At 40.4% G+C, this 27,614-nt stretch overlaps 1 protein-coding gene across 2 annotated transcripts in view; it reads right to left on the bottom strand.

Moving 5' to 3' along the window:
- LOC149229296 (DEAD-box ATP-dependent RNA helicase 18-like) overlaps positions 1–27,614 on the bottom strand; it is a 227,135-nt gene that overhangs the window by 10,608 nt on the left and 188,913 nt on the right. For both annotated transcript variants that reach the window (XM_089378557.1, XM_089378556.1), the window contains one exon: positions 22,706–22,819. In XM_089378557.1, coding sequence (XP_089234683.1) covers positions 22,706–22,819 — 114 coding nt within the window. The remainder of the gene's footprint in view (positions 1–22,705; positions 22,820–27,614) is intronic.

The raw sequence follows: 27,614 nt of genomic DNA, 5'->3' as shown, positions 1-27,614 counted from the left end.
GCATATCAACAACAAGTATCACTATATACGAGAGCTACTACAAAATGGTGTAGTGCAACTACGGTATATCTCCACTGATGAGCAGGTAGCTGACATATTGACGAAATCACTTGCAAACAAAAAACTTGTATACTTAAGGGACAAGCTTGGTTTGGTGGATTTGTCCTCCCTAATTGAGAGGGAGAGATAGACACAACATTCTTGTCTTCACTTGGGAAGAAAGAATGGAGGATTGGGTAACCATCTGGCATTCGATACTCTTTGAGAATGTGGTAGGGCATTCAAGACAAGAGTAGTCGTGGACCGATATTCTTTGAGGATTAGCTACCCAAGATAAGAATAGTCCAATGGGAGGTCATACTCTGTGAACACCCAAGTAGGGTATGTTTCTCGGAGACACAATGATGATGGTGTCTATACATCATTGGTCTCACCATCATTGTGCTCTGATCTTGTGGAGAGATAGAGTTATTTGTCAAGGCCTTGCTATGTGACAATGTTGGTTATTATGATGCTAGGCAGATGGGTTACCAATTCGACTATTCTTATGAAATCTCTTCAGCTTGAGAATGACCGCGTAGCTCTAATGAATACCTCCCTAGTTAAGAAAGAGTGTTGAAAAATGTGTAACTAGGTTCGGTCTTCATTAGTATGAAATGTATTCTTGTAAATGAAAAAGAAATTATTATTATTATTATTATTGAAGCATGGGTTTCATGCTCAAGTTCTTTTTATTTTATAGGTCAAGCACCCATTGAGTGCTTCTAGGGTTTGTCCTAGGTATAAGTCACAGTCATATATGGAAGACCCTATGGGCACATTGTATATTGTAAAGAAAATATTATTTTTTGTCTTGAAAGTGTCAAAATACCTCCAAGATCAAGTCGGCCTACATGAAGAGACACGTCGACCCTTGAGGAAGCCTATATATAAGAGGAACTTGTACTCCACTTGGATCATTCATTCACTCATCTCTTATGCGAAGAAAGCAGAAGAAGGAAGTCGAAGAAGGAAGTGCGAAGAAGAGAAGGACGAAGAAGTCGAAGGTTCGGGTCTCTCTCCATTCTTCTGGAAGTGCAAAGTTAGGATTTCTGTGCTAGGAAAGTCTGAGGTTCAATTTTGGAAGCAAGAGAGAAAAGAAGACAAGCAAAGGTATCTTAGGGCTTCTCACTAGCCCTAGGACTCAAGTCAAGGCAAGAGAGGTCAAGGGGAATGCAGTTAGAGGGAGATCGAAGTCTCCTAGAGAAGCAATAGCAATTGCAGCAACTGTTGGGGAGCAGAATTTGGGATCTACTGGGAGGTCGAAGCTATTTCAGCAAGAGGTCAAGGAAGACTTGATCTTGGAGGGTATTTGTCTGAGTCTAGGTCATGGTATTCGTCAATTGAAAGATTTGAAAGATAAGAAGAGATTTTATGGGTTTTCCCCTCAAGAGGAGGGGTTTTGGCCTTGGCTTGCAACCTATATACTATGTCATTGTTCTTACTGTTTTGGTAGTTGTTTGATGTATTGCACATTGGAATAAGAAAGATCAAAGCTAATAAGTAAAAAGGTAACACAAAAAGTTATAAAGTTAAGAGAATTAACATATACATTGCCCTATTGAATTCTCAACATAGTGGAGGCCCATGGCTCTCAACACTCACCCTACATGTGTCAATGTAGCCCTCTGGAGGATTAGGAACTCGAATAGGGAGACCAAACCCAAGATGGAAACCATCTGCAATCCTTCATAAGATCCAATGCATCCCCTAACCTTCCAGTACAACAAATCATTAGAGAAATCGAGTAAATGAGCTTACCTAATCATGGACCACAAGTGGGGACTTCATAATGGCCTGCCCTTACATAATGGGCTTCGGGATGTGCCAATGTCTCCTAAACTCCAAATGGGGTTAACCAATAATCCTATTAGGTGGTTTCTACTACTATAGGGGATAATATAGTCAAGGCACGCCCTTCAAAAGTTGGTGGCATGTGACAGATAGGTGAATGAAGTAAGGAATGAGAAGGGGCAGCCATGGGTCACATGCTGGGGTACAAGGGTAGCCAATAAGAGGGAAGCCCACACTTGGGTTCATAATGTGTAGGAGGGAGCAATCGTGGTACATGAGGTGCCCCAACCTTAGTTTTTCCACACTTCTTTTTATGCATTTTGCCTTTTTATGATTTTTTTTGATTCACTGCTTGGGGCTCAAGGGGTTAGAGCATGATGTATAAGATATAACAATGAATTCCCCCTTTTAAGGTGGGACGGTTCATCGCCCACCAGGGATTGGGACAATCATGGGTTCCTATATGATGAAGAAGGCTCATAGAAACTGTAAGAACCAGCGTGATGGCCATGATGATGGGGTAGAGCTCATGTATTGGCTTTTGCCCACGTGCTAAATGTATTTGTCCTTGCCATCTTTTGCATTTTGTGGTACATTTTCTTGTTGAATGTGTCATATATGGTTTTATCTTTCTTTTCAGCTACATCAACCTCTGGGCTTCATTCCAGGCCATGACCCAAGGTGTGGGCAAGGGGAAAGGGCAACTTAACCCTATGTGGACCCAATGGAGGAATGTGGACCCAAGCAGGAGAAATGATGAATATGGTAATAATGAATGGAAAGAGGGTAATATAAGCGGATAAGGAAGCGGGACCACGTAACAAAAATCGAGGTTTCCCGTGAAATACCATCCCTGGAACCAAATGGTCAGTAAAAGAGATTCCACAAGATTAGAATCCAAAGTTAATTCCTAAAGGGTCTAGGGGACAAAATCACAGACCTAGCCCATTTTTTCTGTCGAATCCCTCCATTAATCCATGCCCAAAAGTGTCCATGATAAGCAAACTACAATACTCAATTTCCAAATGACAAGGCATACCTTTAGATTCGGGAGGCTCACCTTCAAACATACAATCATGGTAAATGGGCAAGGGACCACATGGCTAGCTCAAGTGGCAGAGAAAATGGCACAATGAGCTAGATGGTGGTTGTAAGGGGTTGTTGGCTGCCGGTTGAGGACCATCTTGGAGAAAAAATTTCACCTAGGGATATTACCCACAAAATGGTGGGTAACATCTAACTCCAACTAGGACATGATCTACGAAGAAGTGGGTGAAGCTACTCGAACGGGACGTCACGAGAACTCCAGCAATCTCTTGGTTACAATAGACCTGTCACATGCACATACAATAGATGGAAAAACGCAGGGCAACATGTTTTCACGACATCTCATGATCGCACATGTTATATGTTAGGCCATAAAATCAACAGAAAATAAAATATGCAAATATGCATCTATCTATCATGAGAAATATCATATGACGTTAGTTCTAATGCAAAAATCGACATGCAATGCATCCTACCCTAACATGCATGTGATAATGCTAATGCTAAGTGTAACCATAAAGTCAGTGCAACCAACATATCATCATATCAATATACATATGCCTACCAGTATGACTACATATGTAGCAAATCCCAAAGCAAATGCAAATCCAAACACATGGAGGATGTTGCAGGCAAGAGGTGGGAAAATATGATGCCCACACATGGATGATTATGTGAGAAGAGGTGAGAAAAGAATGTAGTCTAGTTGGTGAGATCTTCTCTTGCAACCAAAATATAGAGATGTCAACAACCAAGTTCATAAACTTTCGATGGATGATGACCTCTGGCATATCACTTCCACCATCGTCCTTATTATTTACGTCATGGCTTATGGCCTTCATTGGGTCATGATTAGCAGAAAAGGGAGGCCGACGAGATGAAGAAACACAAGTAGGTTGCACATGATGATTACACTAGAGAGGGGAGACTACGGATTGATCAAAACCCCGAGGGTGCATCCAAGGAGGAAAAGTATAATCAATGATGGGCTTTTCCTTGACACTATACTCGAAAGGGGAAAAGGGCTCACAGTTACTTGAGATCACATGACCAGGGGTGAGGGAATCACCTGATGAAGACCCAAGATGATGACCAATAGGAAACAAGGAGAAAGAAGTATTGTATTCAACAGGTTATGTTTTCCCAAAGTCATAATCTAAAGGCTCAAGTGATTTGAACATAGAATCATACTCAGGAGAAGTGGAAGCCTTATCAATTCCCTTAGTATCAAAGATCGGGTCTCTCTTAAAAGGAAAGTTGATCACTTCCAACTGCCCCTCTTTATGCAAAGGAAAATGAAGATTCTCCTTCCCAAGGGTATCAATGGGTATGTCATCATAAATAGTGCTTGAGGGGAAGGGAAGACCAATCTCATCCTCATCCTTTTTGTCAGTGTCATAAATGGGAGCATAATCAAATTGAGAACCAACAATTTCCCATTTCTCCTTTTCAATGTGGAAATATTCTTCAATGTCACCTTTCAAGGGTCTAATGGGATCATCTCTCTCAAGGTTTTCGAAAGAAGATTCATCGGGAGTAATATCCTTGAGAAAGGTAAGGTTGGTCTCAGTTTCACTTTCCATACATTCATCCTTCCCAGCATGTGTCCTCAAAATCACCATTTTCATCATGTGGACCCAAGGAGAACTCGTCTTCTTGCTCATTACCTAGATTCTCAATGTCTTGATGATGCTCGATGAAAGCTTCCTCTTGGATGCTTAATGCAAGGTGTAATTGAAAATGTCTAAGAACGCCCTCAACGAACTCTTCAATAGATGAAATGCTGCTAGGTTCGCGATCATGCAGCAATAACTTGTTTTGACCCTATGAGGTACTATCCTTAGGGATGGCAGGGCAAGATTTGATCCTAGAGCTAGGGCTTGGCTTTTCTCCTGACTCCACCGTCGGAATGGCTTCAAAAATGGAGGAGAGCTTGAGGAAAGGCCAGCACAAAAGACCCTAGGAAATCGAAGTTTTTGGACGGCTAGCTTGTCGGAAAATTGATGCCCTAGGTACCCCAACTGAGCTAGACCTCGAAGGAGCTGAAAGAATATGATTTTTAGTGACCACCATTGGTAGATCAGTGCCTTAATCTTTGGGAGAAGGGAGTCTATGATAAAAATGAGTAGGATTTATTAGTTCCCAGTCAAGGAGGCCTCAAGATCACTTCACTAGCCTTCTACATCAAGGAGAAGCAACCTTGCAACTTTTATACTTCGATCTGCAAAGGAAATGGCTTATCAAGGTCAAATTCTTTTGATAGAATTACCCCTAGGAGATTTCACTCATATTACATGGCCCATACATTGAGAGATGCTATAATAGAGACAAATTCCACAATTTTAAGTAGTAAATGCAAGCAGCAATTAGCCCTAGAACAGCGAAAATCCTAGTCCAACATATATGACAAAAGTAAACAAGAATAACATCAAAAAGCATGTACTTACATGTAACAGAGAATATCCAACTATTCACAATTGACAAGAGAGAAGCACCAAGAGAAGATAGGCCAATATCCACACATCAAAATTCATCCATAAAGCTCCAATTCATCCACTAAGAAAAAGTGTGAAATTCTCAAGAGAGAGAAGAGATCCAATCTAAAGTGATGATGAACAAATGAGCTCATCTCACTTGTATTTATACACAAATTAGGACTTCGAATTAGCCTCCTTGGCCTACATAAGCCCCAAAAAAAGTAAGCCTCTCAAGAGATCAAATAATAATCCATGCATGTCGTAGGGCCCTCTAAGAGACCTAATGAGGTCCATGGGTGCCACAATGAAGAATAGGACCCTAAAAGCAGTGGACAAGGGGGTTGGCCCCTTATAATAACCTGATGTGCTCCAAATGACATGGGGGAACAAAAGTGTCCTCATGGGCTCCAAACAAATCAAAGATGCCTATAGATCGCCTGTAGGGGCTAGGATGATGGTGTCAGTGATGCCACATCATCGTGCAAGTCTTGGATCATCGGCAAAGTGTATGGTGTAGATCTGGGGCCAGTTGGGCATGGATCAGGTGCATCCTCCTCGTCCAATAAGTGAACCACAAGCAATCTCAAAACGGCTATGGGGATCCATGGAGTGCAATCTGCTGCAGTGGAGGCCCACGGCTCTCAAGGCTCACCCTACATGTGCAAATGTAGCCCTCTGGAGGATTAGGACCCCGTATAGGGAGACCAAACAGAAGATGGAAACCATCTGCAATCCTACATAAGATCCAATGCATCCCCTCGCCTTCCAATACAATAAGTCATTAGAGAAATCGAGTAAATGAGCTTACCTAATCATGGACCATAGGTGGGGACTTTATAATGGCTTGCCCTTCCATAATGGGCTTCGAGATGTGCCAATGTCTCCTAAACTCCAAATGGGGTTAACCAATAATCCTATTAGGTGGTTTCTACTTCTAAAGGGGACAATATAGTCAAGGTACGTCCTTCAAAAGGTGGTGACATGTGACAAATAGGTGAATGAAGCAGGGAATGAGAAGGGGAAGCCCTGGGTCACACGCTAGGGTACAAGGGTAGCCAATAAGAGGGAAGTCCACACTTGGGTTCATAATGTGTAGGAGGGTGCAATCGTGGTACATGAAGTGCCCCAACCTTGGTTTTTCCACCTTTTTTTATGCCTTTTTCCTTTTTATGATTTTCTTTGATTAACTGGTTGGGGCTCAAGGAGTTAGAGCATGATGTATAAGATATAGCAATGAATTCCCCCTTTTAAGATGGGGCAGTTCATCGCCCACCAGGGGTTGGAACAATCATGGGTTCCTATATGATGAAGAAGGCTCATAGAACCTGTAGGAACCAGCGTGATGGCCATGATGATAAGGTAGAGCTCGTGTATTGGCTTTTGCCCACGTGCTAAATGTATTTGTCCCAACCATCTTTTGCATTTTGTGGTACATTTTCCTGTTGAATGTGGCCATATATGCTTTTATCTTTCTTTTCAGCTGCATCAACCTCTGGGCTTCATTCCAAGCCATGACCCAAGGTGTAGGCAAGGGGAAGGGGAAAGCTAATCCTATGTGGACCCAATGGAGGAATGTGGACCCAGGCAAGAGAAATGATGAATGGGGTAATAATGACTAGAAAGAGGGTAATATAAGCGGATAAGGGAGCGGGACCACGCAACCAAAATCGAGGTTTTCTGTGAAATACCATCCCTGGAACCAAATGGCTAGTAAAAGAGATCCCACGGGACTAGAATCCAAGGTTAATTCCTAAAAGGGGTCTAGGGGACAAAAGCACAAACCTAGCCCATTCTTTCCGTCGAATCCCCCCATTAATCCATGCCCAGAAGTGTCCATGATAAGCAAACTACAATACTCAATTTCCAAATGACAAGGCATACCTTTAGATTCAGGAGGCCCACCTTCAAACATACAATCATGGCAGATGGGCGAGGGACCACATGGCTGGCTCAGGTGGCAGAGAAAATGGCACAATGAGCTAGATGGTGGTTGTAAGGGGTTGTTGGCTACTGGCTGAGGACCATCTTGGAGAAAAAAATTCTCCTAGGGATATTACCCACAAAATGATGGGTAACAGGCTCCATGATGTAAATGACTGGATCTTTCGTTAATACAAGGATTGTGCTAGGTTTGTGCTTCATTTTGTAAGCGTTTTGTGATTTAATCCTTAATAGGAGGGACAGGCTAGTATAGGGCCCCCAACCTAGCTTGTTGCCCTCCTCTATACGCATAGACTCTAGATCTATTTATTATGCTTGAATTTTAAGCTTTTGGGGTGATTAACATGTTAAATTGTTCCTAGATTTGTAGTGTTGAGATGTATTTTCAGTAGCAAAGGTTATGTGCTCTGTGTCTTAAATTTGTGTCGAAATTTTCATCGAATTTCGTTTGGAGGATGTTGTTTTTTTTACACAAAATTCCTTGTATGCACAATATGCAGAGTGACTAGATGGTGCCCTATTTTACAGGCTCACAATTTCCACATATTTTAATTATTGATACAGTGAACATTGAAATCATTTGGATCTAGAGACCTTTGCCCAATATAAAAATTTTAAAATGATTTCAATAATACTATTACAATTTCTCTTATATCTGCTCTAGGAAAGTCTCTGGATACATATTGTTCTACAGCTTCAACATTGGCATCACAAACATGAATTCTTAATTGCCTTCATTCTTATTGCATTTCAATTTGCTTGATATAAGAAGCACAGTTGCTCGTACGTTTTCACAACGTTTCAGCACGCATTGCAAGTAATCTATGTGCATGTTTTACATATTCAAGTCCTCAACACCTGTAGCTACGCTGCCAAGATTAGTGATAGAGTGCAGGTTTAGCTTATTAAGCTGATTCATTTTTAACGAGACTTGATCTAGGGAAGACATACGTAGGAACCTATTTAAAAAGGATTTTTCAATGATTAAAACGTTGCACCACACATTTACAAAGTTATGATCTAGAAATATGCCAGAGCACACTATATCTTAATTTTGGTCCAATGCATTACTAGTTGAAGTCAATTTTTGAAAAGAACTCATATGTAAAACTATTTTGGGGTGCTCTCAATTTAAAACCCTTGCAAATACGATTCAACTAATATATTTTACTTCAAATTCGAATTAGACTTTGTATTATATAAATGTTGCAGTGAACTTTATAGTCTTCCCGCCTATATGAGAACATGGTTTATATTGTTTGGATCAATGATGTTCAGATTAAATTATTCTAAATCTCTTGATAAGCAACCTGTGGTGACATCTTCCTTTATGTTATCTTTATGGGTGTTGGCAGCTTGGCTTGTAATGACCTGAAATTTGTAATTTGAGCATTGAACTTGAGTGAATATTTTTAGTAATTTGATTACATGAATGATCCACTAGGCTAGAATAGTGATGCTATAAACAGATTTAATTCCATTTTGTTAATGCCTCGACAGATCCAGAATGGAGTCTTATTTTGGGAAGTTTGTACTGCATAAGATGTGTGAGTTGTTTAGGGTTTTTGCGCCTATGCCCTTTAATTCACTAAGACAACCTTTGCATTTGAATTGCTCATTAGAGGTCAATGCTCAGAGTTCCAACAATCCAAGTTGATTAATAATCAAGATTTGTTTTTCAATAATTAGGGTTTTGCATTTCAATTTTTCGTAATTAGCGTTTGTCTTCAGTTGTTGGGTTTCCTTACAATTGTTGGAAAATTGCAGGATTGGTGTTGCAATAATTAGGGTTTCACTTTTAATGAATGCCTTTGATTACAAGATTGGAGTGGATAATGAGTGTTGTTTGCAGGACAGATTAGGCTTTTATTTTATAGGTTGTTGAAGTCCTTCTCTAGCATTTTCAGTGTTGCGCCTCGAATTTTACGAACTCCTGGATTAACAATTAAATGTTAGGTTGTTTATTACGCCTAACAACGACCACCATTCCTAGCTAGGGAAAATTATGTGTGACCCTCTCTTTCTTTTTCTATCTCAGTCCCTCCAAAGCTAGTGATATGGCGGCAAGTTGATCCCTTAATGTGCCTGTTTGCCTGTCCACATTGTTAAAGAATAAGCAGTCTCCAAGAACATCAATGAGACTAGACATGTCAATAAGGGGCTTAAGCAAGAACCACTAAGACCCTAAGAGGAAAAATTACAGTGGGTGATAAATGCAACTCAAAGATGAAGGTGAGGAGGATAAAGAAGATGATGAAGAGAAAGATGATCACAAATTTGGATTTGTTGCATCCATTTGGTTGTCTTGCTTTTCCTTAGTCCCAAGTTTGATCGATGGCTTTTACAAATGGAGTTTGTTTGACCAGATGGATTTCAATAGAGCAAGATCAATTCTCCGCAAAAGGCAGCTACCAGCAACTAAGCTTGAAAGGTTGAGTAAAGAAAGGAATGGATGAAACTCGCTTGAAGGCACAGTTGGGTACTCTCTTCCCTCAGGTCAACAAAGTGACGTGGGCACGTAAGGAGACATAAAGGCACATAAGAGCCCAGAGACGGAGAGGGTTGAACAATGCAGGTTCCACCAGCTTCATTGAAAGGAGTCTAGACAAAAGCAAGCAATAGACATGCGTCAGTGATGCAGATTATAAATAGCTTCCATAATGTGTAAATGCATACTTGGCTAACTGCCTTTCAAGGCTATTTTTTGACAGTTTTTGTTAGTTCTCATTATCTTTCGAGCTCAATATGATGGATCTTTATAGTTTTGTTTCCTAATTCGGGCCTTTTTATCGAGTGCTTTAGGCACATACAAAATGTAATTTTCATATCCTTAATGAAAGTTACGATTTTTTCTTTGGAAAAAAAATGCATGTACTAGGTAGTGTTCTTTTATTTAGATTGACAAAAAAAAAGTTAAATAACTAAGCTGATGGTGAAAAATGAATTAATTTGAAATATTTGGTGGCATATTCATATGCTAATTTATGGGATACCAATAAGGACCTAAAAGATTAATCCATGGAGAGGCACTCACTATTTGTTCTCTCGTCTTGTTATTGATTTGTTAGCAAGGCGGCCATTGCACCATTTTGTAGCCTAACTATTTTGGATTTCCATTGGCACTAAAACATTTGTTTGCAACATAGTGATAACAGAAGGATTAAATTTCATTTTTAAGAAGATTTCATTTAACTCTGAATTTCCAGGATTGGAACTAGCTATTACTATCAGAGTAATAAGACTCAAAAGTGCATCCTTCACTAGCAATCGGTTAAAGCCGACACCCTTCATTTTTTTAGTCTGAATTATTGATAAAAACAACACGAATTGATGAAGTATTAGAGTTATTGAATACTCTAATACCCTCTACTATTGATGATACAATCAAAATTAGCAAAGCCACTCTCATAGATATTTGAACCTATTTACAAGATGCACAAGACAAGATCGAGTTTCTTCAACTTGAGTCACAGCTCCAGTGAGATGAACTATAGCAAAGGAATCAACATATTGAACTGGTTCTTGTTCAAAATAGTTCTCCATTTGACATTGATTCCTATCAACATCCAACACATGATCAGATCAATGGCACCACTTCAAGAGCATATTCACATAAGGATAAAGAAGTGAAGAAGAATAAAGTATGTAGCATATCTTGTTTTTGCAGGTTTTAAAGACCTCTTCCTTGAATACATCCTATAGATTGCTATAGAGGCATGGTGGTTGCAAATGTACATTTGTGCATCTCTTGCATCTGAAATGAGTTTTGCAATCCAATATATTTTGCCAATGTATTTGAGGACATCGTTCAAGGCCTATATACAACAACGAGTCCAAAAGATATGCCTATATCAACTTTGACCACCAAACCCACTGCTTTGCAAACAGGTGTTGCATCTGTGATTACATGTACTACACTGAAGGACAAAGCTCATCAATTGCTTCTTTCAATACTTCAAACATGAAGGTAGCATCCTTTAAATGCCTATATCGACTTTGACCATCAAACTCATTGCTTTGCAAACAAGTGTTGCATCTGTGATTACATGTACTACATTTTAAGGACAAATCTCATCAATTGCTTCTTTCAACACTTCAAACATGAAAGTAGCATCCTTTAGTTTCCCACTACAATCAATTGCTCTTAAAAAATAGGGCCCAATTGGAGATGTAACAATAATATTCAACAATGGCCTTTGTTGAATGTTTGTCCAACCATCCATGACTATTGAACATCTTGAATAAATCCAAGATTGTTTAAGGGGGGCCATAAGCCCCTGCATTCTTGTCACCCCCTTATCTAACAATGATGTCCTCATTTTGTTGTATTTTGGGGGTGCATATGCATATCCTGGCCCGACAACTATGAATTTTTGCACCATTTCTTTGTAATGTGGAGAACGGGTAGCATTAAATAAAATTCATATTCCATAAAAAAAATCAATAATAGCATATCATCAACCTCATCCCTATGTAATATATTGTGGATTTTAGAAATTTGTTCAATAGAAAAACTAGCAAGCCTCTTACTCCTCCCAGAAGTAGACCCCCCCCCAGACTCAAATTGGTTTGATGAATTTTGATTCACCGAATCTTCCATATCATGGGAAGAAGATCTAGGTACTTTAAAAGTACAATCATTGTCCAAGTTCATTACATTGGATCCTCGGGCATCCATGTGAAGCTTTGTCAACTCCATCATTTTCTCAATAGTACATGTACAACCCTTTACCCCATCACCAGATAGGGATAGAAGATGATGTCACACCCTAGTGTAGCTTTCTTTAAACACATGGTTACACAATGTGCACAATTCACATCCATTCTTCACAACCACCACTATTATTTTTCTTGTTTTTAGTAATTTTCTTCACAAACTTTAACAAGGGTTTCTTGGGGTTTGTGCTTTGTTGGACTTGGCCTCTTGGAATTGGAGGAAGATAAGTATTTTCATGTCTGCTAGTTGGTATTGAACTACCACCCTCAATGATTTCCCTGATTAATACAAGGAACAAAAAACACATTATAAGCAAAATGTACAATGAGAAATGAAAAAATAAGATCTTAAAAAAATGTAAGAGTATGAACAATGCACATTAAATATTCAATATTGCTTCTTAAACAAAATTTACAAATGTTGGCATGTTTAAATCATGAACGAAATAGCAACATATAATATTAAATTTTTTTTTTCCAAATTATCAAAATAAAATGAGAATTTCATAATATTGATATTTGAACATTTAAGAATCAATAATGTTCTTTTAATATAGTATTAATTTAAAATTAATTAACTAATTATTGGTTTTAAATTAAAATTAATTAACTAATAATTGATTAATAATTTATGTAAATAAACTTTTTAAAAAGTACTACCTATAAATCAGAAATTATAAATCTCTGCCACTACACATGAATCAATAAAATTCAAAATGATAAATAAATTTTAGAAAAACTTCAAATAAAATCAGTGTTCTGGTTAGTATGATAAATAAAATTTAAAAACACTTCAAATAAAATCAGTTTTCAGGTTACTATGATAATAAAATTTAAAAAACTTTAAATAAAATTTAATTAAAAATTTAAAACATTTTAACTTTTACATTTAATAAAATAAAATTATTAAAACTAAAAACTCTAAAAGAAATTGGAACTAATTTTATATATAAATTTACAATGATAAACTTACCAAGCATTGAACCTGCAAACAGATGTCATACCTCCCAAATCCATGAGAAACTCTAAAAAACATGAATGCACAAGAGAATAATCTGAGAGGGAACTTTAAAAGGTCAACAAATTAAAAAGAAACTTCTGAGTCAGGAACTTTTAATCCAAACCTAATGTAGATCTATGTGGAAAATGCCAACCCTTGTTGCAGAAAAATAAGTGATTAATAGTTATTTACATGCCTAAGGCCTGTGTAGAACAGAGACACAACTGTCTATCTAGTCTATCCGAGTACAACTGGATTCCTAACTGGCTCACCCGACAGAGAAAAATACACGGCAGCAACACCTCTATATCCGGAAACAGGTATTCAGAAAACCTGTCCCACAAAACCCTCTCCGGCACAACGAAAGCTCGGCGCTGGCCCTTCTGGCCTCTGCGTCAGCCTTTTGCTAACCTGCATCAACCCTAGAACCATCTACATCAGCCCTCTGAGGCACTGCGCAACGTCTGGGACCCTTTGCGTCACTCCAGCAGCCTCTGAGTGGATGACGTAGTCCCTCTGGCCTCTATGATGTCTCTGCTGGGCTCTGCGTAGCCTAGACTGGCTGCTGCTCTCGCTCTCTCTGCTTCTGCATTGGTCTCTCAGTATTGTCTCTGCCTCTCTGCCTCGTACTCACTGCCCCTCACTGTTGATCACTGATTCAACTTTGCTTAGCAACCCCGCTCTAGCAAAATGAATGACTGATCACTCTGGTGTGTTCTCCAACTGACCCTCAAGCCTCCTCTTATGCTTTTCTCATTGGTCCATCAATGCCCAAGATTAAATCTCTAATCAACGGCTAAGATTAGATTTGGCTTGATCCATGACTTTTGGAACCTTCTAACCCAATTTTATATTAATACCCATTAATATTTCATTTTTCCTAAGTTTAGACTTAGGAACTCCATTAAAAATATTGATTATTTTAATATCTCCCAAACCGGGTACAATTTGTCCAAACCATTTCTGGGTCTTGGAGATCTCATGTGCTTTAGCCTCTCCGCCAATTTTCATGGCTAGAGCATATGCGATCCCACCCCAAATCAACACTCCCTCTTAGCAAGGATTGTGCTCTAGTAATACTCCACATTGAGCATCACCCTGATTATCCGGCATTGGTCCCTATGCAAATGCTAGGCCTCCCCGCACAACATCCTCTGCACTACTGCATCTTGTACTACTGCCCATGGCCCTGCCACTGCCACTGTTGCATCCGTACGACAGCTCTCTCTGCATCCGTGTTGCTACTGGTCCATCCTCCCAACACTGCATCTGCATTGCATCCCCCTCTCATCATGCTACATCATGCTACTGCACTGCAACTCAGTTACTGAGAAGTAAGTAACTGGTCCACCCAACTCTGACATCCCTGTCAGGCTAGAAACACTCCCGCTGTCGAAGCTCCCTCTGCCGCTAACAAGTGCTCCCTCTACTGACCTCTGCGTTGCTGCAACAACTCCCTGCATCTCGCATCGTTGCACACCTCTCTGTGCCATCCTGCACTAGTGCAAGACTCTTATGCCTCTCGCACTGTTGCAGCCTGCTAGCCTTGCGCTGTCCCGAGACTCCTACACTGTAGCACTCTCTGCCGCTTCATCCGCGTTCGTCTCTACCTACATCCGCCAATCCTGCTACTCCTCTTCGGGGCTCCTGTAGCCAAGTATAATCCAAGAGGTGGGGTACCTCAAGAATCCTGCCCCTCATCGCCTGTAGTCCTCTTGACTACAGCTCGATGTCTCCCCACTTCTTCTCAAGTGGCACATGAGCACTCATGGCACAATCGTCATCCTCCTTGACTTCTTTCTCCGCCCTCACTGGCGCTGCCTTCGAGTCAGAAGCCTCTCCCTTACTCTTCTTCCTCGGACACTGGTTCGCATAGTGACCCAGTTCCCCACAATGGAAGCACTTGACCTTGGAGAGGTCCTTCTTCTTCCTCTTCTCCTGCTTTCCCACAGATGCTAGAGTTGCATCCTCTTCCTCTTCCTTCTTGATCTTGACCCCTTTGCCGCTACTCCCCGCCTTGGTTAGCCGTCTGATCTCTTCTTGACGAAGTGTCGCCCACAGTTCTTCCCAATCTAGAAGACTCGTCCTGCCCAGTATGCTCTAGACAAATATCTCCCAATCCTCAGAGACTGTGTTAAGTGCGGTCCTCACCATCAATTCCTCATCTGGCGTGGCCCCTATGGAAGTTAAATGGTCACAGATCTCCTTCAACTGACCGAGGAAGACAACTATCTGCTCTCCCTTCTGCATCTGGCATGACTTTAGTTGATTCTCCAGGAGCATCTTCCTCTGCATAGAAGTATGCTAGTACAATGTCCTCAAAGTGTCCCACATCTCCTTTGTCATTTCCTTCTTAGCAATATGTGGCACCACATGATCCTTGACCCCATCAAGGATGATGCACTTTGCCTTAGTCATTGCCTCCTCGTACCTTTCATTAGCTATCGGGTCAACTGGGATAGCCATCACTCTTAAGGCGAAGCCTTTGATACGATGTCTATCTAGAATGGACAAGATCCTGGCCTTCCAGGCCACAAAGTTGGACGCTTCGTCCAGCCTGTCCTGATCTCTCAGCCCATTCATGGCCATCTCGCTGCTCTTCTATCGACTCCTCCGAGTCTCTCTACTTCCCACTTGGAAGTTCTCGGTTCGACTCCTATTGAGTCTCTCTACTTCTCGTCTAGAAGTTCTCAGTTCCACCCCTGCGAGTCTCTCTACTTCCCATCTGGAAGTTCTCTTCTAGACTCCCTCTGAGTCCCGATTTCCCTTCTGGAAATCGTTCTGCCAACTGTCAAGTTGCCCCTCTCCGATCGTCTGTGCAACTGCAACACTGATTCGGATTCCTTGGCTAGAAATCCGCCTCAGCAGCGACTCCCTCTACCTTGGTCTTGCCCTGTTCTAATCACTGTTTTACAAGTCGGCCGATTCGAAACCGACTCGGCCGAGTCGAACTGAGTCATTAGCCTGAGGAGTGACCCGGCCACCTAACCGGTTCGGTTGACCGAGTCACACATGACTCGGCCGAGTCATCCAATGACTCGGCCGAGTCATGTGTGACTCGGTCAACCCGGCCGGGTCCGTTATGACTCGGCCGAGTCACACTTGGGACGGCTGGGCAGCGTAAAAAGTTAAAAAAAATTCGTTTTTTTGGTAATTTTTCAAATGTTTAATGCAGTTTATGGATTCCAAAGGGTAATAGTAATTTGTTAAATGCTTTTGGGGTCCATTTCCCCCTCCCAAACCCTATTTAAGACACCCAAATGCTCTCATTCACTCACAACAGTCTTATGCATTTGAGTGAGAGTCTTCTTTGAGAATTAGTGAGCAGTTCTTGAGCTTGTTTTGGAGCAGCAGTGAGGAGTCTTGGAGGAGCATTGTAGCTGGAGTGAGGAGCTTCTTGGGCAGCCATTTGGAGCAGCATTGAGGAGCTGATTCTTGGAGCAAGCTTGAGGAGGCAGTTTGTGCCTGGAGGTATTTTTTTCCACCTCTATAAATCTGTTTTTGCTTAGTAAATTTTAGGTGCATATCAAGAAAGCTTAGAGAGTGTTTTTTGTCAAATAAATGAACATTGAATCAATTTTTTTTTTTTTTCATTTTCAGATTGTTTTCCTAGTCAAAAAATGGCACCTAGAGCAAAAGATCCTGCTTGGGCATATGTTGAAATGGTTGATAGTCAGATGCATTGCAAATTTTGCCATAGGAAAATTAAGGAAGGTCCTGGGGGCATTAATAGGCTGAAACAACACTTGGCAGGGATTAGAGGCCAAATTACCCCATGTACCTCATCAGAAATTGGGGAGATTAGAAAGAATTTGTTGGCCAGCTTTGAGAAATTTAAAGAAGATAAGGCTAGGCAAAAAGAGATACAGGCTGAAATTGGGAGGAAGAGGGAGATACAAAAAATGATGGCTACCAACCCCCACTATGATTTTGAGGGTTCTTCCTCTATCCCTCAAACTGAGGCATCCAACCCTTTCCGTTATGTTCCTCCCTCTTTTGGTTCTGTTCAAGATAAGGGAAAGGGTAGAATGAATTTGAAAAAGGGTGATGTGACTATCAAAAGTTATTTCACTCCCTCCTCTCCATCAGATGCACATGGTCCTGAAGTTAGTAAAGGTCAAATTCAACCCACATTAGATGACCATTGGAAGAAAGAATTGAGGGAGACTGCTTGTGACTACATAGCTAGATGGTGGTATGATGCTGATATCCCCTTTAATGCTGCTCGTTCACCATATTATGAGCCTATGTTTGATGCCATACATGCTGCTGGAAAAGGCTTCAAAGGCCCTACTATGCAAGAGCTAAGGGGGTTTCGTTTGCAGAAAGAAATTCAATCCATTAATGAGTATTTGCAAGAGTTCAGGGACTCATGGGCAAGAACAGGGTGTACCATCATGTCAGATGGATGGACTGATCAAAGAAACCATACCATCATAAACTTTCTTGTCTTCTGCCCACAGGGAACCATGTTTTTAAAATCAGTTGATGCATCTGATAAGGTAAAAGATGGCCACTTGTTGTTTCAGCTATTGGATCAGGTTGTTGAGGAGGTGGGGGTGGCTAATGTTGTTCAAATCATCACAGATAATGCCTCTAACTATGTTCTTGCTGGTAAACTGTTAGAGGAAAAACACAAGACCATCTTTTGGACCCCATGCGCTACACATTGCATAGACCTCATGCTTGAGGATATTGGAAAATTAGATTGGGTCAGAAACACTGTAGATCATGCCAAAAGCATAACAAAATTTATCTACAATCATACACGGGTTTTGAGTATCATGAGGAAACACACTGGAGGCAAGGATATTATTAGGCCTGCCATCACTAGATTTGCTACACATTTTTTGACATTGCAATCTATGCTTTCCCAACATAGAAACTTGCAAAAGATGTTTTCCAGTGATGAATGGAATCAAAGAAATTGGTCTAACAAACCAGAAGGCAAAGAATTGAAAAGGAAAGTCCATGAAGAAACTTTTTGGAGAAAGGCAGCAGAGATTGTGAAGCTTGCTGAGCCACTAGTTAAGGTGTTGCGGTTGGTGGATGGGGAAAGGTTGGCTATGGGCTTCATTTATGAGGCTATGGATCAAGCAAAGGAGCAAATAAAGACAGCATACAAGGATAGAGTGGCAAAGTATGGGCCCATTTGGGCAATCATTGATGAAAGATGGAACAATCAACTCCATCGCCCTATGCATGCAGCTGGGTATTTTTTGAACCCACGGTATCATTATAAAGCTAAGGAGTCAGGAGCTTTGAGGGGGAGGTCAGAGATGGACTGGTTGATTGCATTGAACGCATGATCCCATCGGAGTCTGATCAACTGGGGATACATCAACAGGTCACATCCTTCAGCAATGCAACAGGTACCTTTGGGAAGAACCTAGCAAAGATTGCAAGAGAAGCAGATGAGCCAGGTAAACAAAAATTTCAATTTTCAATTTCTTAATGGTTTTACTTTTTTTATTAAAGTTTGTTAAATCATTTATAATTTGAAAGTTAGATATAATTTGTAATTTTGTTGAGCTTCAGCCTTCATCTAACTCATAATTCATTACACTCCTATGTTTTTTGCAGCACAATGGTGGGAGGCCTTTGGTGGCCAGTGCCCTGAATTGCAAAGGTTTGCAATTCGTATTTTGAGTCAAACTTGCAATGCATCTGGGTGTGAGCGCAATTGGTCTGTCTTTGAGAGGATTCACACAAAGAAGAGAAACCGTTTGGATCAAAAACGGTTGAATGATCTAGTTTTTGTCCAATACAACCTTCGGCTCAGACGAAACCAATTGTTGAACAAAAGACCTGATTCAGATCCCATTGTGTTGGAAGACATTGATCCAACATCAGATTGGGTAGTGGAGAGTCGTCCACCAGAGTTTGATCCTGATGAGGATCTTGATGAACTTGAACATGTTGTTCAACTTCAGCCTGTTCAGTTGAATGCAGATCCCAATCCACCAGCCTCAGTCTCACAGCCAGCAAGGACTCCAGTTGTAGGTGCTTCCTCTGCTCAGCCACGACAGAAGCGCAGCCGCATATCTACTCCATCTCAGCTTGCATCTGCTGCACAGCCTGCTAGTGGTACTGGTACCACTTCTACAGTTGCAGTTGGAGATGATGATGATGAGGAGGAGGAGCCATGGGGCCCCTTGTCTGACTCTGATGATGATGATCCAGAGATTGGTCGAGATGATCTTGGCTCCTCTGGCAGTAGCTACTAGCCAGTAGTACTAGTATTGCAGTCTGGTCACCATCACAGTTTACTTTTGTTGTAGAGGCCATTTCTAGCCTCCTTGGTTATTTGTATTTTGTTTTGAGTCTTTGATCATGTATGACAGTTGACTATGTATTGCCATTGGGTACCATTTTGATATAGTGGATTGGTTCATGAGCCTAATTTGATCATATGTTGTCTTCCATCTATATTATAATGTTGTGTGTTTGGAAACATGAATGAAAATCTTTAAAATTATGTTTAAAATATTTAAAATTATGTTTTTTAATAAAAAAAATAAATATTTAATGTATTTTTTACAACGACCGAGTCATTGAAATCGAGCCGGCCGAGTCATTACCGTTTCGGAGTCGGAGTCGATCCTCGGCCGAGTCGGAGTCAGAGTCTTAAAACATTGGTTCTAACTACAGTACCCCACCAGCTTCGCTCCGCAAACTACCCACAACCTCCTATGCCCCAGCAACTGAAGGATTGAGCCTCTTGGCTCTGCGCAATCCCAGCACTGGCAAAACAGCTCCCTCAGCCAACTGCGTCAGCCCACCTGGCCTCTGCGTGAGCCTGTTTCTGCCCTCCTTAGCCTCTGTGCTGCCTCTCTCTGGCCCAGACTGATGATGCAGTCCCTCTGCGTCACTCCTTCCTCTGTCGCTTTCTGCAAGGATCAACTTTGTCACTCAGGACAACTGAATCTGCTGCAAATGCTCTGCTAAGTTGATGCCTTCAGTTTTCTTGTGATCTGCAACCACGCTCTGATACCATGTTGAATTTTCTAAGTCTATCCGTTAGAAAATTAATTTGTATTCTGTTGGTTTATTTCTTCTACTTGTTTAAATTCAAACAAGTTATTTAATACTATTAAATACCGAAATAAACACAATACAGTGACAACATCTACAAATCATCAACTGAAAGAAAACAAGCACACAAGTGACACCATTATTTTTGGACAAATGTCCCCGGAAAAACCCAATGCGGGAAAACTGATGCAGCTATTCAGAGGGTTATATTATTATGCAGTCTATCTGAGTATAACTGGATGCCTAACCGGCTCACCCGACAGAAAAAAATACACAACAACAATACCTCTATATCCAGAAATAGGTATTCAGAAAACCTATCCCACGAAACCCTCTCCGACACAATTGAAGCTCATCGCTAGCCCTTCTGGCCTCTGCGTCAGCCTTCTGCTGACCTGCGTCAACCCTAGGACCCTCTGCATCAGCCCTCTGAGGCATTGCGCAGCCTCTGGGACCCTCTGCATCACTCCAGCAGCCTCTGCGTGGATGACGTAGTCCCTCTGGCCTCTACGTTGTCTCTGTTGGGCTCTGCGTAGCCTAGACTGGTTGTTGCTCTCGCTCTCTCTGCTTCTGCGTTGGTCTCTCAGTATTGTCTCTATCTCTCTGCCTCGTACTCACTGCTCGTCGTTGTTGATCACTGATTCAACTTTGCTTAGCAACCCCGCTTTAGCAAAATGAATGACTGATCACTCTGGTGTGTTCTCCCACTGACCCTTAAGCCTCCTCTTATACTTTTCTCGTTGGTCCATCAACGACCAAGATTAAATCTCTAATTAATGGCTAGGATTAGATTTGGCTTGATCCATGACTTTTGGAACCTTCTAACCCAGTTTTTTATTAATACCCATTAATATTTTATTTTTCCTAAGTTTAGACTTAAGAACTCCATTAAAAATATTAATTATTTTAATATCTTCCAAACCAGGTACAATTTGTCCAAACCATTTCTTAGTCTTGGAGATCTCATGTGCTTTAGCCTCTGCACCAATTTTCATGGCTAGAGCACATCCGATGCTACTCCAAATCAACATAGGAGAGAGAGGTCGAAATACTGAAGAGGAGGACCAAGTTTTGGTAGTGGGCCAAATTATTCAGGGACTGATTTTTCTCTAGTGTGCACGGGTTGTACGAAGGGAGAAAGAGGGGCCGAGTTAGCTAGCAGGGGAGGCTGATTTCCCAAGGCTGAAATTTTCCGGAGAGCTGAGTTCCAGGAGAGCCGAATTCCTTGAGGCCAATTTTTCGAGAGGGGCCAATTTACAGGTTCCAAGTGTCATTTTTCTGTGTATTCTCTGTGGGTCTAGACCCTAACTTTCCTAAGTAATATAAAGTGAAGGAAGATTGCTTTGGGCAGAATTTTTCTGTTGAAGTGTGACCAATTTTCCCTACTTTATTTCCGCTACAAATTTAATTTATGAAAGTTAAAATACCAATGATTTTATTTTCCAATAGTTTCATATTTTATTTAGTAAATAATTTCTAGGTATAAAATAATTGTTGAGGCATAAATAAATCAGATCTGGTATTAGAGATTTAACAGGGATAACGACCATTTCGATATGGTCATGGTTAAACATATCTAAATGTGTAACCTTCACTTAGTTCTGGGACATATGAAGGAAATAAATGGACCTAGGTGTGTATTAAATGGTATATCAAATAATGTGAAGGAAATGAGTGTCATATAAGGACTGAGGTATCCTAGGGTGTAAGATAATATGTCACAAGGAAATATTCTGTGTACACTTGGCATTGAATTTGCAAATTAGTTAAGGGTCCAACATCTCATGACTTGTATACATAAATGTGTACTAGTTTGTCCATAGTGTGGCAATTTAATTAAAGAAAATGTGAGGTTTCTTTCATTTCCTCTTCTTATTGTTTTGTAACATGGGTGACATCATGCCAACAATGTGATATCGGACCTACACCATGCCAGCATATCACCAATGCCTTATCCGTAAAACCAAGTCAGCTTCTCCCCTCCCCTTGCCTATAATTTATCCTTCAACTTACCCTACCTTAACCTCAGCATTTAGATGTCAAATGACATTAAAAGACGTAACAGTAACATGCATGACATCAACTTGACATGTCTTCAATATATCCGATGAACTTCAACAATAAACACTTTTTAATGAATGTGAACTTTACCCAATCCTTCTTTGTATGCCGGCATTTTGGAAAGTTATATATTTTTAATGTTCCCATATTAGTTACCCAACTTTTTTCAAGTAGTATTTGCAACACGTTCAGCTCAAGTGACCAGATGGCAATATATACTATCATTTGATTATATCCACGTTGGTGTATGGTGGTATATAAATCAGAAGCTTGACATTGACAAAACGTTAATCCAAATATCTGATGACTATCTACTATAAACAAGCATTTCACGAAAAAACTCTACATATCTAACCAATACTTATTCTGTAGGCTAGCATGGAGCAACATACTATAATACCTTAAAAACACCAATTTCACAAAGCATGCATGACCGAGACAGCACCTCACCCCACACTTTAATCTTTCAAGTTCGTTTTCATAACAATTTTGTTAACAAAGAAAAATTTAGAATCCTGTAGCATAAAAAATTCTACCTAACTATACTTACTAGAATTGTGAAACTAAACAAAAATTAAATCTTTGAAATTCCCACCTGCACAATCCAGTCAACATCAGGAATATCAAGACCCCGTGCCGCCACATCAGTGCATAGAAGAAATCCAGCAGAAAGCTTTGTGAAAGACTGTAATGCTTTCTCCCTCATAGACTGCACAAAACCATAACAACTCAATTATGAAAAGTTTGGTAATTTATGCACATACAAAAACGTATAATGATGCTTACAAAAGGGAAAATAACAAATGTATATGTGTATGAGTGTGCACATCAAGAACTACAAATAAATAGCATATAATGATAGAGAAACTCAAAAACGCCCAGCCCTGGATATTGATTCTTCGCAGGCATCTAATAGCATCACCATATAATGTCAATTTCTGAAGATAAAACAGCAAACTTGGTCGTAGTCACTACCAGAGCATGATTTGGATCCCTGATAGCCCTAATAATGCATTCTTGGTCATTGGAAACTGACTTTCCATTGCTTCGTTAACATGCGTCAGTAGAGGCAAAATCTGATCAACACTTCCCAGTACCTCACATGAAATTATATGGTAATCAAAATCAACCTCCTTTATCTGAATGTTATATTGAGTAATGCTGGATATTCATTTTGTAAACTGAAAAAACGTAAAGAGAGATTTATAAGGAGATTTCTTATAGTAACTTCGAAACATAAATGCGTTGCAGTGATAAATCCTGGCACTGTCTGTCAATAAACAATCTTCACATAACTGCCTAACCATATGTTAGGCTTTGAATAGTGTTCATACTTTAACCTAGATTTTGGTTGACCAGCTTCTAAAAAGTACACCTACCATCTGGGCACACACATTTTTCTTTCAAGGAATCCTTTAATAAATATTTTGTTTATTAGTACTTCTTGTTACCGCTCATACTAGCAGGGGTCCTAGAAGGGGTTCCTATAGAGAACCTACTAGGTCAAGCAGTAACAATGGAACAATAGACCACTGTCACCTCAGCTAAAGCTCCCTGCTCTTTACAGGGCTTTCACCGATGGGAGGAGTCCCGGTACTAGGGAAATCACTAGAAGAAATGTGTCAATAGTGTAAGGGTAGTGCTTTCCAAGCCTATTCAAAGGAGAGTCTCTAATGACAAGGATTGCTTGCTTTGGAAGCAAGATGGATGGCTCTCCAAGAAGTATTATAAGGAAACTTGGACCTAAGCTTAAGGAGTATGTCTTGATATGAAGTGCCCTAAGCCAAAGAAACCTAGAAGAACAGGTTTCTAAGCAACCCTTGTGAAATTGGAGTGTCAAGGTTGCAAGACCACAAAGAAGCCCTAGTGGACCCAAACGAGGTCAAGGGTGTGGGGTAAGAGTCAAGACTTCAAATAGATGGACTTGATGAAGTGAGGGAGGAGAAAAGGATCAAAGAGGTAAGATTTGACTTGAAATCTAGATGCAATGATCCTTATGAAACCACTAACCACAGGAAGCCTACGGAAGAAATGGTCCTCGAGCTAGGGCTTGAGATAACATCAAATTCCACTGTCAGAATAGCTTCAAAATTAGAGGACCTCTCAAGGACACATCAGCGCAGTTCTTGACCAAGTTTCATGAATTTTGGATGGCTACAATTAATTTTGTGTGATGCCCTAGGAGACCTATTAAGGTTAGGGTTTAGAAAAGGAGTAGAGAAGCTCAAAGAGATCTTCGTTCTAATGACCATCTAATACTAGACCAGTGCCTAGCCTATTGGGAGAATGGAGCCAATGCAATCCAATGTTTAGAGATGTCTTATACCCAATCAAGGAGTCTCCTAGCAACTTTACATGGCCCTAGAGGCAGCAACTAGGTTACTAGGAAAGTTTATACTTCTTTGATGCTGCAATTGATGACCTATCAAGGTAATAATGAATAATCATATACCCCTAAGACATTTATTCACCATACTTTTGCATGAAACATAGGTAAAACCCTCACAAAGACAAGTTCAACAAATTAACATTTTAGTTAAGGCAACTACACCAACTTCATGAGTGAAAACCTTCATACATTGCACAGGTGACAACACATGAGAAATAAATCATGAAAATGACACAAGTACAGCAAAAATCCTCCAATCATCAATAGACAAGAAAATCGAAGCTAAAAGATAAAAGATAAGCTCTTCCAAACATCCAAATGCATCAATAATCCAATTCGTCCATCAAAAGGGCTAGCGAAATTCTCAAGAACAGATACAAGTCCAAATCCAAGTGATGATCAAATGAAATGATCATCACATCAATATATATCCTCTCTAAGGGGTTCGATTTGTCTAATAAGGCCTAATAATGCCCCAACTAATAAAATAATGTGTCAAAATAACATTCCTTAGTGACAAGCCCACCAAGATAGCTCCATAATGTAAAAATAAACCTCCCAATAGGGCAAATAATAAGTACGATAGGTGAAAGGGCCATTGAAGAGGGCTAATGGAGTCCAATATGTGCCAAAGTGGAAGGATGGGCTCCAAACATAGTGATCAAGGGGTTGGCCCCTTGATATCCAATCAAATGACCTGTGGTTCGCCCAAGCGGTGTGGGGGCATAATAACATCCTTATGGGTCTCCAAATGAATCGAACAAGCTTGTATCCCATTTGTAAGAGTCAGAAGAAAAATGCAAGCCCTCCCATTGTCTCTCGTGGCGAGACACATCCTCATCTAGGCCCTGGATCAACCGCCAAGTGTGTGGTGTGTTGTTGCTCAAATTGTACAGGCATGGTGCAACAATGGCTCAAGGCGAGGGTTGTCACTCTAATCCCCGTCCACTCTGTTCTAACTGTCTCCCAATAGCAGGCTATGGGGGGTAGTCCCTATGGAAGATGAAAATGAAAGACAAGTTGGCAACCAATGAGTCTGGGAGACACGATTGAATGGCCTAGCCACTTGGTTGATTTAGCAAGATTTATGAATTAGATTAGATTTAAACGTGAGATCAATACCTTATGGAGTCAATTTCTTGCTTTATATCAATTAGAGACCAAGTAACCAGATGAACAATTGTTGCTTGAATGAATGACTATCCTATATGCTATGCAAATCCTAAGGCCTAGGTGTGATGCAAGAATCTTGGTTACTTTTAGTTAAATGTCTTTCTAGGTGTGTCCTCCCTCTTAACTATTTTGGAACTAGTCTCTAGAGTAGGTTGTGAGAAAGAGGCCAAGGGGAAGCAAGCAAAGGCTTGATTAACGATACCTCCGCTTATGTACTAACCACCCAATGCCTCTGGCGCTATAGAGATTGTGCCTCTGACGACTACAAGGTCACCGTGTTAACCACTAAAGAGGTGCTAGGGTCCTCAAGCTAGATGAGAAAGGTTGTCCTATTTTCTATCAACCAAGCTTATGCTTGGAGGTAAGTTATTAGATGCAAGACTAGTTTAAGAATGAGATGCAAGGTGAATGAGTCCCTCTTGAATTAAGATTGTTTAATGTTTTTTAAGTATTTGATGTTGATTATCTTATAACAAGAGTACTTAACAATAAATCAAAAGACAATCTTAAAAAAAACCAAATGATCACTGATACAAATGCCAAAAAGATATCCATGATACAATTGCCCAATTTAATAATCACAAGATATATGCCTTTAAATAGAAGATTATCAATATGCCAAAGATCCACAATATATATTAACCATGAAGCACTAATGAGATTAATGGCAAGAAAGAGAACTAGAGCACCTATCCACTTAGAACAATTAGCCAATGATGATTAGACAATCAATGCTCTTATGCAATTAGGATCCTTTTCAAAATATACCAATAAGATAACGTCAATATTGCAATTAGATTCTTAATGCCAAATTATACCAATATCTTAAATTCTTTAGATTTATAACTTAGGCAAGTCTTCAACAAGATTATTCAATGCTCGGATCAGATTTGTCATTTGTTCTAGAGAATGAACTACTTAGTGCAAATTTTTAGATTGCGAAACTCACAAGAGACCAAATGTAGTATTCCTCTTATGAAACCATAGAATGATCAACAAAAGGATATTAACCAATACCAAAGAGCCTTTATGTAATTTATGACAAGCTCTTATGACAGCAGTGAGTAGATCAATATCAAATGCCAAAATAATGCCAAAACTTGATACACCTTTTTAAGCTAAATTAGAGCATTCTAGGTGAAGATGCAAGCAAGTGAATAGATGCTTATGTCACTATGTATATCAGACTTCAGCAAGCTTGTGACAGTCAGCAATAAACCATGAAACATGCCAATAAGAGATACTCAATTGATACTGTGGATCACTGTTAAAATTGGCAACTAGGGCCAAACTCCATGTGGGTCATCTTATTAATGGAAGCTGATATTTTTCTTGGATCCCTCTCATCGAGAGGTGTAGGATTGATCTAAAGATCATCCGATTCCGATAAGTATTCATGGATATATGAATTTATTTGTGTTATGGTTCAATTCATCAAGGTCGGCCAGCAACCAAATAAACCCCACTTGTGCTCAACGCTTTAGTATAAATAGAGGTGGCCTTCAAGTCATTTCAACACACTTGGGATCTCTTCCTCTCTACTTGTCTTTGGGTTTTAGTAGGGGGAGAGATCCTAAGGGATAAAGCTGCCCTAATCTAGAGGGCAGAAGCCAGAACTGCCGGGAATAGCCAGAACTGCCAAAACTGCTAGGAACTACCAGGAAAAGCCGGAACTGTCGGAACTGCCGGGAAAAGCCGGAACTGCCAGAACTACCGGGAACTGTCGGCACTGTCGAGAAAAGCCGGAACTGCCAGAACTATCGGGAATAGCCAAAATTGTCGGAACTGTCGAAACTGTCGGGAACTGCCGGAACTGTCGGGAATAGCCGGAATTGTCGGCACTGTTGGAACTGCCGGGAATAGCCAGAATTACCGGGAAGAGCCAGAACTGCCGGAACTACCAGGAACTGTTGGGAAAAGCTGGAACTGCCAGACCTGCTAG

Source organism: Pinus tabuliformis, chromosome J (genome assembly GCF_031772625.1).
Source record: "Pinus tabuliformis cultivar Carrire ecotype Pingquan chromosome J, CPIR1, whole genome shotgun sequence".
Lineage (NCBI taxonomy): Eukaryota > Viridiplantae > Streptophyta > Pinopsida > Pinales > Pinaceae > Pinus > Pinus tabuliformis.
Note: the sequence above shows the minus strand (reverse complement) of the source record. Positions and strands in the feature narration are given on the sequence as shown.